We start from the raw sequence: 14,605 nt of genomic DNA on the forward strand, positions 1-14,605 counted from the left end.
AGTTCATTCCAGGACATGTGAGAGTCCGGCGGTATAATGACATCAAATATTTGCATAGATGAAGAATATCGGATTCCTAGTGAGTATGAATGTGAAAGATGTGAGACGAAATTTCCTATTAAGAAAGGTAAGATTTTGTTTATATTGACGGTGGTGTTTCATTATCATAAACCAGAAACCGGTTCTGGTTTAAATTCTGCTGTACTCTAGGTTTCGAGTTTAATCAAAATTGCGGGAGGGACGACGATGGAAACCAAGTTTACGATACTCACCGCGAATGTAAAAACGGGACATTTAACGATGGGTCGTTCGTCAAATGCCAAAAATGTAACTCTTGCCCACCTACGAAGTTGACAGCATCACGGTGCAGTGCAGAATCCGATGTTGTGTGCTGCACAGAAGCGTGAGTTTGATTTAATTATTCATTATTTTTTAACCATTGAACTAATGAAAAAACGTGTAATAAAGTTTGAGCAGGTCAGGCAATGCAATATCTATATAAACGAAAATTAAAATGGTTTTAATGTTTTGGGAATTGCAATTTTTTAAATGGAGACTGTAATGGCCTTTGTGCGTCTTGGTGGGATGTTTTGTGGAGGATGGGAACAATCTAAACAAAAGATTTGACAGAAGACACGATTTTATGACGTTTTTATTGTAAGTAGATGATGGTTTATAGTGGTGACTCTTTGTGTAGTTGTATTTGTTTCTTTTTCTGTAATCCATTAACCCATTTTTGATCTAAGATCCTTATTCCAGTTATTGTTGTTGTTTTGCAATATAATCCCGTAAAAATATCTCTCTATTTTTAAAGAGAGCATGTTCTAGATGGACGTTGCATTGATCGTCCAGTGAAGACCACTGCGAAGACCATCCTCATAACAGTAAAACACTTCTTAAAGATACACTTTTGAACATTAAATACTGACTCCATGTTTTTTTAAGTGCTCTTTCTTTCACCAATCGGTGTTCATTCATTAAGCCAGAAATAACACAAAAAATGTCATGAGTTATAGATGTAAATTACTTTGACGTCTGTTTTCATAGACTGAGAGTAAAATGGATTCCTCATCTGTCTGGACCACTGATTCCATCACTTCCATCAGTCCCACTTCCACCAGTACCACTTCTACCAGTCTCACTTCCACACTCTCGCCTCCAAATGACGTGAATGTGACAGGTAATGTTTTGCACTAAGTGTTATTGAATTTGACCGATTTTGTATGAAGATCAAGCATATTGGATCCTACAATTTGGATAACAAACAGGACATTTGATCTGATCTTTGTTTTCTTGTATGTTTGCAGCGATCTTTATAACTGTAGGGATTTTATCTGTCCTTACATTGCTTTGTGTGTTGTGGATCCAGAAGCGGCGGACAAAACGTCGCAAACAAGGTTGGTCACAGTCGCAGAACAATCCTTCACTAGAAGGCATTTTAAACAGGAAATTTGAAACCAGCTTGGTCTTACAAATATTTACAGTGTCTGGCGCCCTGTCAAGATGTGATTTAGCTTCAATCTATTTTTTTTGTTGTTTGCGAATAGAACTTGTTATTTGAAAATACTAAAACGTTGAAAAAATGAATTTGAGAATAAAATGTTTGTGATGTTAAAACTGACTGAAAAGCATTACTTGGTTATTCAAGTGTGCCATTAGTATGCGTCTCTCAAAAAATATATATATTTATACTTTGTTCACAGAGAAGTGTAGCTAGTAGTATTTAAATAGCACACTTATAAGTATACTACTACTACTAGTTCTTACAAAAAGAACAATAGGTAGGCCTACTTAAAAAAAAAACTTTTCTTATAAACTTGTATACTAAAATGAATGTGAAATCTACTTATTTTTTGTATGGCATGTATTCTAGTAAAAACTGGGTGTTTCTGTCTTCATCAGGAAAGGGATTCAATGGGGAAAGGCAGGAAATCCTGGAGAGCAAAAGCATTAATCCAACACCTTTATTCAGCATAATCGACTACGACCGAAAACAGACTCTCAGTGTGAGAGACACTTTCTTTAAACTGTTAGGTGAGTCAAGATAACAAAATAAAGCCAATAAAAAAAATTCTTGTCTATCATTTTCCAGAGCAGATTTATTTATGTTTGATTGATGTATTCTTGACAACAAAACCAACTTTTATTAATTCATTCGTCTAGATCCCGAGGTTCAGGCTGCCCCTCTTAATACAGTGCTAAACAACCTCGATGTTCTCGAGGAACTCATTCTGTTGTTAGACCCAGATCAGATCTCTGGTGCTAAGAACACACGTCACCTTGCGGCTCAGTGTTCGTTTTCTTTCGCATGGATCAATTACGCTTACTCCAAGAAGGACCACAAAAGCCCACTCGTCGCTGTCCTGGAGGGAGTCGTCGCCAAGAACCCGGACTGGACTGTTGGCCACCTTGCTGGACTGTTAAGGGGTATCGGTCGCAATGATGCGGTGGAGATTTTGGCAAAGCTTCATGCTAGTGAAAAATATTAACTGAGGCTGTTCTTCAAAGGGACAGTTCACACATAAAAAAAACATCTGAGCCAAAACTCTTTCTTCTGTTGAACACCAAAGATGACGTTCTGACATAAATGTTGTTTGATCCAATTATCTTTCGTGTTACGCTGAAGAAAGTGAATACATTATGAAAGAATGTTCATTTTTAGGCAAATTAACCCTTTAATAATACAAAAAACAAAATGTTCTATAATGTACACCAGTATTAAAATACAATTGTTAAAAAAAGGCTATGAAGGACGACACTCTCAGAGTATATATTCTGTATGCTATAAACTTTGCTTAACACTACACATTCCACATACCTTAATCCTGTTTCAAATATTACGTGTTTTGTTGTCATATTTAGCATTTTCCTGTAATTTTATGTGTGCGTTTTTTGGTAAAACTAGTTTTATATTGCTGCTAAAATAGATACTAAATATTACAACAGTAATATTGGCAAATATGTCATTTCATGTTTTGAAACAAACTCATCTCTTGAACACGCGAACTCTTTTTAACAGGAATCCATCAGCATTTCTCAATGGGGCCTGTCATGTATCTGTTGAATTTCAACAGAAAATTAACCTCACAAGTGACATGAAGTCATCTAACAGCAATGTGAAAGAAATTTTCTGTTATTTTGACCTGTTTCTCCTTTTTTAATTTTCTGCAAATAAATGCAAGTAGAAACAATGCTTTTATTTTAGCTTTTCGAGATATATTGTTAAAATTTCACAGAAAAAAGAAAAATTATCATTTTACCTAAACATCATCAATATAAACAGTAAATTCAGAAATTCTCTGCATTTTTCCCGATTGTAATTTACTAATGGCATATAAGAAACATATCCAAACAATGTGACTTTTTTGTGTTTTGCACAACAATAAAGATCTTGACCTTTGTTCAAACATTGTACATCTTTATTAAGCAAAAAACATCATAAATAAAAAAGTGCATAGAAAAATTAAACAGGTTTAGAAATATGTATACAACTATTTACAAACTTAGGGTTTATTTGTACAAGGTAGCAAAGACGCACATTTATTCATTTTTAAGTCTTTGAACAACAACGTTTTTTTAAAACAACCTACGCAGGAACCAACTTTTTCCCATGAAGTTCTGGGAGACGCATCATCAAAGGCTTGGCATCCTCCATTGCACACAGCCATCACTGCATGACAGCACATACCAAGCTCTATTCTCTAGTTTTGCATTAGTATTATTTGAAGTTATCTGAACAGTTTGAGGTAGAATTCTTGCAAGTCTGGGTCGGTTCCGTTAAAATACGAGATCAGTTTCAGCTTGTTGATGTAGATCACTTCCCCCGTGGGTGGGGAATAAAGCAGAAGACGTCATTGTGATGGGGGGGGGGGGGTGATGAACTTCGATAACCGCAACGTTTATTCAAATAAAATCCACAGCTAAGACCATTTTTTAAAATACAGCTGGCTCGAAACATCACCTCTTTAAAAGGCCACATTGCAAGAACTCACCCTCAACGTTCAAGGTAAAGAAAGGAAAAGGTTAAAAAGAACCCCCAAAAAAACCCTGAAGAAACTTCCGATAAGACCTTGATCATGTACAAAAGCACAGACAAACAGGAATAAATACAACACGCCTAAGAAAGATCTTTTATACTCTATAGGATAAACGATGACAGCATGTCGACAACCAACTCTAAGTTGCTGAGGTCACCATCTTCTGAAAAACTGTTTCAATAACTCTTCTATAAATATATATTGATATATTTCTCCTGCACAGTATAATTGCAATCATGACATTTGAGGTCCTGTAAGCTGTAGGACACAAAGCAGTTTGTGAATCGTAAGCTAAACGTACAGCTCCAATTGTATGTGCAATTGTGGCAAAAAAAAAATGTTTTTATTGCAGGACGATCCGCGAAGTCGTCGCAAACGCAGCAACGCCATGCGGATGCGTTTAGATGTCACGATGAGCTTATGTAGTGTCCTCTACTACACGACGAAACAAAAATATATTCATAAACTCTTCAGGCATGATTTTATTGACAAGGCTCTTTGAAATCTTCAGAAGAACGGTAGACATGCGTTTTGTACGCCCGGAATGGCTCTTTTGTTTGGCGAGCGCAATATGTTTGCGCTGCTTGCTATGATTTTTAGAAGGAACTGCAACGTGTTTCACGAACACAAAAAGGAACCAGGGCTTTCCCGTTTCAGGGCTCATGTGAATCATAGCACCATTAAAGGCCTTCAAGTGGACAAGGAGTTCAAAACCCGTCCATACAGTATTACACCACATCACAAGCCGATAAAAACGGAACAAGAATCAAGAACGAAGGTTACGCCGCTAGATGTCAGCTTCCTGTAAAACTAGTAAACATAAATATTTAAAATGTTAAACGAAGAGATTTCCGAGCAAAAGCATTAGCCAGAAAACGAGCAGGGACATGTTAATGTAATGCAATGACTGCCATAAACAAAGGGGGTACTGAGGGGTTTACAGTGTCGTCCTGAGTCGTCTTTCTCAGCTGAAAACAAAAGTGTTGTGTGATCTAGCGCAAAAACTACAGATGTCAATTATATGTTTACATCATTCATCAGCTATATGCATGTTTTTACAGAGTATCGTCACCTTCTCTAGGCGTCTGAACGCTATGCGGTCCTCACTAGAAAATATTCCACAAGCACGAAGGTGTTTTTGTGGGCTGGGAGGGGTTGGTGCAGTTTAGGGTTCAATCGTCTTTTTGGGGAAAACAGAACCACATGGGAACCCTTGGCAACAGACGACTATTTATTTTCCTCCTAGGCAACCTAAACAAACATCTGAAAAAAGGTTCTCAAGTAACGGTTTCAAGGCCCATCTTGCACAAGTATGCTGGAAATCGGTTAAGATATATCCGGTCCTTGATCGAGTTCTGTTAAGGAACTGCTAAAAAAACCACAAATTCTTGAGGCTGTGGCTGTTGCAATGAAATATTAACTAACCACAAAGGATGCAGCTCAATGCAGGATTAAGAAGGCCCGACTACGTTTGCACAAAACTGTGCATCATTTACTTCTGTTGAATTCAATGTCAATGGATTGGCTAGAATATTATGAAAACAGGGTGGAGCACAAGAATAGCGTCGTCCCACTTCTGCTTAAAAAGGTTGACCCTCCATTTCCCATCAAAACCTTTATACTGTTATTTTTCTCCCATAAAACCTTTCTGCCTGGACCTCTTTTAACACCCTAAAAGCTCGGTTCGATTCTGTAACCGGTCTGCTCTGTTGTATTACCAAGAGCTCCTCAGTTTAAGAAGCGCCGGCATCGCTTGGCACCACAATTGCAGTTGAGTTTATTGCTGGCGTCTTCTATAGGGAACTTGTAGTCATAGGTTAGCTCCTCCCCGCGGTAGATCTTCCGCAGGGCGAAAATGACTATGTGCTTCTGACCCTCCACGTTGATGACACGAGAGTAGCAGTTGGGCTCGCAGGAGTGGTTGATGAAACGAGCAGCGTTCCCGTGCATCGTGGCATCCACCACCTCAAAGTCGTCAATGCGGAACATATAACACCCAATGCCCTGGCAAGACGAATAAGAAAACAATCAAAACGACTCAAGATCGTTTAAAATGATCATTGGTGAAAGAGGAACAGCTGTACTCTTCTGCTTACCTTTCCATCGTAATATTTCTCACGTTTGTCCGTAAGCGCGGAACGAATGACGATGCCAGAGTACTCAATGACCATCTCTCCCGCCTCGATGTTCCTCTTACAGAATAGCCCTCTTCCATGAATCGCTGACCTAAGACGTCAGAAACGATTCCAAGAATAAGTGTGACTTCAGAATTTGCATGAAACGCTATTCGAGTACACTGAAGCCATTCACATCTGATATCCCAAAAAGGTATCAAAGAAAAAATCATCTACATTGCCAACACTAGAAATGGATTCCAAAGACCACAAGATTCAGCCACGGCTCATACACATGCATTCCTTAAATGTGCCTCAGAAATCTTCTGTTACATTGTATTTTGGGAAAAACCATGACTTTTTTATTTGTTGTTCTTGTGACTGTGTTTACTGCATCTATAAGGTCAAAAAATAATCTGTGCAGCGTGGCCACTTCTACATTAACAAGAATAAAAAGGATATGGCACAACGTTTCCAATCATGTGAAGGCATGACTTGATATTTTTAAAACGGAAAGCATAAAAAGAATGTCTTTATTTGATTCACATATCAGTTCATGATATTCAAGGACTAAATGTGCTCGTACAATTTAAATGTGCTTGTAGGTTTAAATTCACAAGACTTGGTTCCTTGCCAATATTTATCATCTATCTAATTTAACTCAATGGGGTTGGGAAGATAAGGTTAAAGGAACAGTTCACCCAAAAATGTCTTCACATGCCTTATTCTGTCTACTTTTACTCACTAAATCTGTAAAAATGTCTTGTTCTAATGAACACTCAGAAAGCTATTTGGAAGAATGCTTGTATTCGTCGGTTCTTGGCCACCATTGAGGACATTATTTTTGGTAAATTACTTTGTTCTGTTGAACTCAACGTATATTTTTCAAATATTTTGAAGAATGTATAAAAGCAAACAGTTCTGGGGAACGTTTGACTACCATTGTAAGTTTTTTAATACTATGGTAGTTAATGGTGGCCAAGAGCTGTTTGGTTACAAGCATTCTTCCAAATAGCTTTCTCTGTGTTCATTAGAACAATGAATACAGATTTGGAACAACTCGGTTCGAGGGTGAGTAACTGAAGACAGAATTCTTATTTTTGGGGAACTGTTCCTTTAACTTGGAGAAAATATATGACTATAAAAAGCTACATTGCTGGTTTTGCTAAATTAGAGCAGGATCTAAATTAAGGCTTTTCAGACCTTTAACCGATCACATTGGTTCTTTATTTCTCTTCCTATTTAAGAAACATAAGCGAAACCTTGAATGGGTTTGTTGGGATGGATTCTAAAGATGAGTATTTCTTTACTGTGACGTCCACCTCATGTCTACTAATAGAAATTGTTCACCAGGCAACAGTCGAGCAGATTTCCACTGACATCAAATGTGGGAGTTAAAGGTTAAAAATAAAAGGGTGACTCAGTTCCTCATTTGACGGTTCAGATTAACCCACCTGTAAACACCGACGGCTTCCTTAGAAGTTCTTTCGAGATGTCTGAAGCGCATCGCCATCGGTAACTCCAAACTCGTTGCGCGTCTGTAAAACACGAATGAGTTCATTTATCATGCGATCCATTTCAGAGGTCTTTGATCCATCAGTTGACAGAACATGAGTGTAATGCTGTGAAAGAGGAAGGAGGCTCTCAAACGGAAAACACCAGCATCTTAAAAGACACCAACAAACATGAAGAAGAAGAATTGCTCATGTCATGCTTACTCATATATACAAAAAGCCCCCATCACCAGTTTGTTTTTTTAAATTATGAATACGTTCTAAAATGTGCATGTATGCATTTTGCAACGCATTTAAGGACTAGGGCTGGGACAATATTATGCAGTGTAACGGTACGTATATTCATACCGAACCCTCACGGGCAACATTCCAATTATGGTCATCATTCCTATGCCCTACTCCTTTGGAAGGTCAGAGCCTTATATAAACACTTATATACATAAAACTTTTCATAATATAAAATGTCTTGTTTATTTGCTAAGTTAGGTTTTATGAAGAAGTTATGCCATTAAAACAGGGACATCTGCTGAAGGTCACAATACTTCGTTCTCAAGTGAACACGCCAGCTGAAGATAATGAGGAAATGGCGTCGTTTCCTTTGCCAAGAGCATACCAAACGTCTACATAATGGAACACAAATGGCCTGTTCACACCAACGTCTGAACTCCAAGGGCTCTGCCGCTTCGATGGGAATAGGGCATAGGAAAGATGACTTCCTTGGAATATTTTCTGTGACAGTTCGTGAAGGTTGGGTACAAATAAATGTACGGTTACACCCCTAGACAATATATCATACAATTCCTTCTTATGCTCAGTTTCTCAATAAGTTACGGTTGAATGCCGCCACATCCGAAAGCTAGAACGCCAAATATGGGCCACAGAAGAAGTACGATATACACACGTAGTTCCAGGAAATGTCATTTTCATATCGCTGATCTTCAAGCCTTTTCAGGTATTTTCATGATAATAAAGTATATTTATAATGATGAGGTTTGACGAGTGTGTTGCTTTTTTAAAAGTACGTTACAAACCACTTAATCTTGTAGTGATATTAGATCGAGCAGTTCTTCCTACTGATCAAAGAAGAGGAGAGCTTTGCATAAAACACAGAATCGAAGCTTTTGCTATTTCAGAATCGGCCTGGAGAGGTATCATTAGTGTGAATCGCGATTCAGCATCCCAGCCCTATTAATTAATCTGTGATATTTGAACCGGTGACCCTTGAGTTGCTAAAAACCTGGTGCTGTGGCAAAGAGAAAAACTATTTTATCTGCTTAAGAAAATCCGAACAGTTTTCCGACCTGGTAGATTTGAGAAGAACCTCGTCTTCCTCTTCATCGTAGAGGTCAGTTTCTGGAAGCTGCCTGTGTTGAGACGCCAGGAAGTTGAATATATCAAAGGTTGACTTTCTGTAAAACAGAGTAGAGGGAAGGGGTGAGTGATTTCTCCCATAGTCTAGGAGTATGCTGCATGATAACATCTGTGCCTCTCCAGGAGAGCTAATAGCACATTCATATCCCCCTGTGTGATGCACAAATATTTAGCAGCTTTCTGGACAAAAGTTCACTTTTCACTTTGCAAAACCAACTTACTAGCTGCTAAAAACTAGTTGGTTAGTCATCTTGCAGATGTTTTTACCATTATGTAATGTAGGAGCCTTACCCATACAGAAACCTGAACTTAAAGGGACAGCACACCCAAAAATATAAATTCCTTCATCATTTATTAACCCTCATGTCTAAAACATGTATTTGACATAAATTTCTCCACCAATACCGATAATTCAGAGTGATATATGCTGATACGGATATCGATTATGAAGATTGCAGTAATATGTCTTAACTTTCTGAATGTTAAATTCATGTGACAATTAATATTGATCAAACTGGTGATGTTTCTTAACGTTTTCAATGTACAGAGCACAAATTCGTTGCATTTTCCTGTCCTCTTTTTACAGGATATATTGGCCCTGATCATCCGATGATTGAGTGCCGATTAGAAATAAAATGATGAATCAATTGATCGATTCAATTATTAAAACATAAAAATGTAAACAAATAAATCACATTTAAATCGAAAAATGAGTAAGTTTATTTAAAATGGTTAATTTAATTTGTGTTTTAAAATTTAGTTTAATTGAACAATACAATGTAAAAAGAAATCATGTATAAATGAATAGATACGTTTAAACGGTTTATTCAATTCATGCTTTAAAATTAAAAAATAAAACAATAAAATGTTAATTAACAAATTGTTTTAAATGCATTTTAAAAAGCATTTGCCAAATGATTTTCGTTTTCTATTTGCCAATTGCTTTTCTTTATCCATTTGTCAATCGAATTAAAAGATGCCGTTGGACAATACACACGTGGGGGCAACCAATCAGCTTTCAGCTCAGTTTTAGGATTACAAAATGTAAGGCGGAATTTCATTGGACAGTAAGAACGACAAACCGCCATAACTACATTACAGGTCAGAGGTTCATTCGGACACTGTAAGTTCTGTGCGTGGTAGTGTTGTTCTTTTACAATGGCGAGACACCGAGCCGGAGATCTGCACAGACACCAAAGTTATAAATCGAGTTCAGCGTGAGCTGTACCCACAGTGGCCTCATCACTGAACCTATCCGCTCAGAGAGTCCATGATGTTGTAATCTGCTGTTATAGACAAACAAAAGGGGGCCTATGAATAAAGGGTGTAGTAGAGACAAGGATGAATCTTGTGTTGGGATTGTAACGCTGCCAGGAAAGCTGCAATCCATTTTAATTAACAACACGTCTAACATTACATCACAAGCAGGGACGTGCACAGGGGGGTTGCTCAGGTTGCCCGGGCAACTGCCCATATGCCCTTCTCGACTCACGTTGCCCTTCCGAGGTGGAAAAAAATAAAAAAATAAATCGTACAATGGATGCAGAATTTCACGTAGGCCTAGATAAAAAAACAACGCAAAGCCTCATTCACTTCCATATTCGGTCACCGAAAATGAAAGTCAGTAGGGGAGGGGCAAACTCTGTTTACATGGCTGCAGCGCTGCACGCGACCGGCACCTGAGCTGAGCCTGCATGAGCGGTCCTAGAAGGAGATTGTCGCGGTTGTCGGGTGAGACGACTCAACGTTGTCAGAAAAGGTGAGTTTGTGATGGATAACAAACGAACGATCATCATCATCAAGTTTTGTGAAATGAAATAAAATCTTCATAAATCCACGCTGAGTTTGCCATGTTTAGCCTAAATAATAAGACATATATAGGCTACTATTTTTTGCTGATGGTTAGTTTCTCACATTTCGTTTTAGCAAGAAGAAGGAATAATGGAAGTAATGCATCACATTAATTATTTTATCCAAAAAGGTTAAATGCCTAAATGCTATCACTATTTTGGGTATTGTTTGAAGCCAAGATGCCCACTGAAAAGAAGCGGATTCAGGAGAGGGAGAGAAAATTCAGGGAGGCAGCAAAGAGCAGCACATCTATACGACGGCGTTTTAGTACCACGTAAAAAAAAAAAAAAAGAGAATAAAGTCGAAATGTTACGAGATAAAAGTCGAAATGTTACGAGCATAAAGTCGAAATGTTACGAGATCTGGTTGCAAAAAGCTTATAAAAGCCACAATCCTTAAGGATTTATAAAAAAATTACAAATGTGAACTAAAGAGGTTTTAAAAATGACTGCTGTTGTTTGCAAGGCCTTCCGAACTAACTCACTGGTTCAGAAGACGTGCTTCAACACAACTTAAACTCTAAAAATACAACATTCACGTAAACAATATACGTTTTACGACGAGTTTATTCTCGTAACATTTCGACTTTAATCTCGTTACATTTCGACTTTATTCTCTAACATTTCGACTTTATTCTCGTAACATTTCGACTTTATTCTCGTAACATTTCGACTTTATTCTCGTAACATTTCGACTTTATTCTCGTAACATTTCGACTTTATTCTCGTAACATTTCGACTTTATTCTCGTAACATTTCGACTTTTTTTGTAACATTTCGACTTTTTTGTAACATTTCGACTTTTTTGTAACATTTCGACTTTTTTGTAACATTTCGACTTTATTCTCGAAATCTTTTTTTTACGTGGCACTAAAACGCCGTCGTAGCACATCACTGCAGGGTTGGCTGCGAAAAAGCCAACCAGCAGGTGAGACAGAGACTTTGCACTGTGATAAAGATGACATGACACTGTGTAGGCGAATTGATTAATTAATCAGAGTTTTTCTCAGTCCTTCATATAGCCCGGGAGTTTATTTTTTTTGGGGGGGTGCCCTTTTTTCAGGTCAGAGCAACTGCCCCTCAAAATTCCTGTGCACGTCACTGATCACAAGCAAGCAGCGCTGCAAAAGACTTTAACTCATTATAATCTGAAATTCTGTCCCTGGATGGAATTGAACAGCGGAAGTGCTCGTCGAAGCAGCATATCAAATTTTTGGATTAAGTTTATTACAAGAGGCTGCAATTTGACTAAATGCCGTTTATGATGAATGTCCGCAAAATGATTTCAAAACCCAGACATTTTCAGAAACAGAAGAAGAGGTATTCTGATGATTTCTGTGAACTTGATTTCTTCAGTCTATAGAAAATCCCTACTTCCGAAACTCTCTGATCGGTAAAGCTGACCAGGTCTTTCGTGATTGGTTCCCCAACTAGAGCGTAAAGATGTGAGGTTCCGCTGCACACAAACATTCTTCTGCGTGTTATTTTAAAAAAAAAAGGCACTTAATTTCGCAGTTAACAATTTTACCCATGCTTTCCTCAATTATTTTGTGTCAGGCAAGGAATTGTGAGACTGAGGTGAGGAGGTTGATGTTCAGCTTTAAAGCAGCCGGGTGCTGCAGTGACACTGCTGGTTAGCGGATTCAGCCATTGGTTCTAACTGTGTTGCTGTGCAACCGGAAAAAGCGACACACTGCTTCGCTTACCAGATACAGGAAATGTGACAAAGGTCCATTACAGCCCCCTGATTCACTGTGCATGAGTGTAATTGTAATACATTAAAAATATAATGATTAGATCTCTAATTACGAACAGTGCAAAAAAAACAAGAAGCAGGTGAACTGACCTCAGGTAGATTTCAGAGCGTGCACAGCCGCTTGGGTTAACAGGCAGATCGTCCTCCTGACTGGCTTGTTTATGAAAGCGGAAGGCGTGGCCCTGACAGCGCTTGGCCCCTTCGAGCTGTTCCACCAGATAGACTACAGCATCATGCAGCATGCCCATCATACGAGCTCCAGTTATCCCAGAGAAAGAAAGCTGCCTCAGACCGGCAATGGCACGGGTTTCCTGGACCCTGTCGAGAACAGTTGTCCAAGCCACTGTGATAAAAAAAAGTTCAGATAATTCATATATGTACTCAAATTTCACTTTTACCACCTTTTCGCCATCTCGGTTTAAACTGCAGGTAATTTGCTGAGCTTTCTTCACATGGATTGTGATTTGGCACTGCTTCATATGTGTGAATGAATCTGGGTTGCCAAATCCGCGCAACAAAACGGCCCTAGACTTGGCAACCACACTATGGTGAAGGAACCTGGCATGTACCGCAAAATCTGACTCCACCAAAAAAACACTTTTATCCATTATTATAATCGCGTTAATTGGGGTAAGTGTACATTTTTTAGGCAAAATTTTTGTGAACCTAATCAATACATGATTTTTTATTATTTTAAACTTAAACGTGCTTCGGATTGCAGCATCAAGTTGATTTGGAAGACCAAAGTTATTACATTTATTTAAACAATGATTTTTAAAAACAAACTGCTTAACTGCTTATTTAAATAAACTATAATAAAATAGTATGCCACACTCTTTTTGCAAATATTTAATAAAAAGAAACACAAAAATATCCTTATTTAAGCCATTCGGAACAAAGGTACTTTCCCCATATTTCTCAACTGTTTTGTGGGTTATTTACTTTTTTTTAAGCCCATTTTGTGCCTTTATTTGTCTAGAAAGTGTTTTGAGAGGACAGAAAAGTAAAGGGTGGAGACATGGGAACGGATCCAGGGGAGGACATCAAGCCAGGAAGCGGCTATGCAGATGTCCGTTTGCACTGCATATGATGAAACACTCCCCACTAAATTATCGGCTGAGACGTGACTTAATTTCCGCCTGGACCAATTGTAACCAAGAAAAACTGTTTGCATCATTATCCCTTTATTGCCAGAATGACTTGGGTTTGGTCAGTTTCCTTGGAAACCGTGAATTTTTACTGTATATTTTATACAGCCACAACTTTTCTGGGACACATAGCACTGTCTTGATCTCATACCTTCAATGCTTTCTGCTTCCACACTGAAGCCGTCATCGCTTGTGATCTCGAAGCGTAAGTGAGGGTGGTCTCGGCTGGGGGGACTCTCTTCTTCACTGTCTGAGGGAGGCATCTCATCGTCCGAGCAAGACAGCATCCCTAAAAATAAAAGACGAATAACTATAAAATAAGATTTCTGTGTATGATCCATCAAAAGACTCAAAGGGGGAATAAAAGAGCATGCCTGAGTATTTGTTCCAGTCGGTTAGTGAGGTGCGGTTAGCAGAATCGCAAGTTGCTGGCTTGTTGCTGTCTCCAACACGAGGCAATGAAAGACGATCCCATGGACCAGGTCTAAAGAGAAAGTTCAATGATAAAGATATACCAAAAACGATTAAAAATAAGAAAATTATCACTTTGAAATCCATTTTTTTTTATACTAACATTACGATGATTTAAGCAGTAGTGTGATACATTTTTAAATTCCCAAAAATTGTCTTTTGGCAAACTAATACCAATACAAAAGATTTCCTCCAAATCTAACTTGGATGTCCCTGTCCATTTGAAGACTCACCTTGCACTCTCAGAGTCACTACTTGGCTCTTCATTTATCTTGTCCAGGTCAAGAATTCCCTTAACAGTTGGCGTTTTGATGCGAACTCCATACCTGCATCCATTATGACAA

General features: G+C 38.3%; 2 protein-coding genes across 4 annotated transcripts in view; one reads left to right on the top strand and one right to left on the bottom strand.

Annotated features, from left to right (window-relative positions):
* Positions 1-3,191, top strand: igflr1 (IGF-like family receptor 1). Its single transcript, XM_056755972.1, has 7 exons — positions 1-127; positions 211-403; positions 815-884; positions 1,048-1,180; positions 1,308-1,397; positions 1,903-2,034; positions 2,164-3,191. The coding sequence occupies exons 1-7, from the start codon at positions 37-39 to the stop codon at positions 2,487-2,489; spliced, it is 1,035 nt and encodes a 344-aa protein (XP_056611950.1). The 5' UTR covers positions 1-36; the 3' UTR covers positions 2,490-3,191.
* A 206-nt stretch (positions 3,192-3,397) lies between these two features.
* Positions 3,398-14,605, bottom strand: part of kmt2bb (lysine (K)-specific methyltransferase 2Bb) — a 34,819-nt gene continuing 23,611 nt past the window's right edge. For all 3 annotated transcript variants that reach the window (XM_056755971.1, XM_056755970.1, XM_056755969.1), the window contains exons 30-37: positions 14,495-14,587; positions 14,165-14,274; positions 13,942-14,079; positions 12,733-12,985; positions 8,967-9,074; positions 7,606-7,689; positions 6,134-6,263; positions 3,398-6,041 (exon numbers count right to left, since the gene is read on the bottom strand). In XM_056755971.1, the coding sequence (XP_056611949.1) occupies positions 5,766-6,041; positions 6,134-6,263; positions 7,606-7,689; positions 8,967-9,074; positions 12,733-12,985; positions 13,942-14,079; positions 14,165-14,274; positions 14,495-14,587 (1,192 nt within the window). In that variant the 3' untranslated portion in view covers positions 3,398-5,765. The remainder of the gene's footprint in view (positions 6,042-6,133; positions 6,264-7,605; positions 7,690-8,966; positions 9,075-12,732; positions 12,986-13,941; positions 14,080-14,164; positions 14,275-14,494; positions 14,588-14,605) is intronic.

The sequence above is a fragment of the Triplophysa dalaica genome, chromosome 9, assembly GCF_015846415.1.
Source record: "Triplophysa dalaica isolate WHDGS20190420 chromosome 9, ASM1584641v1, whole genome shotgun sequence".
Classification (NCBI taxonomy): domain Eukaryota; kingdom Metazoa; phylum Chordata; class Actinopteri; order Cypriniformes; family Nemacheilidae; genus Triplophysa; species Triplophysa dalaica.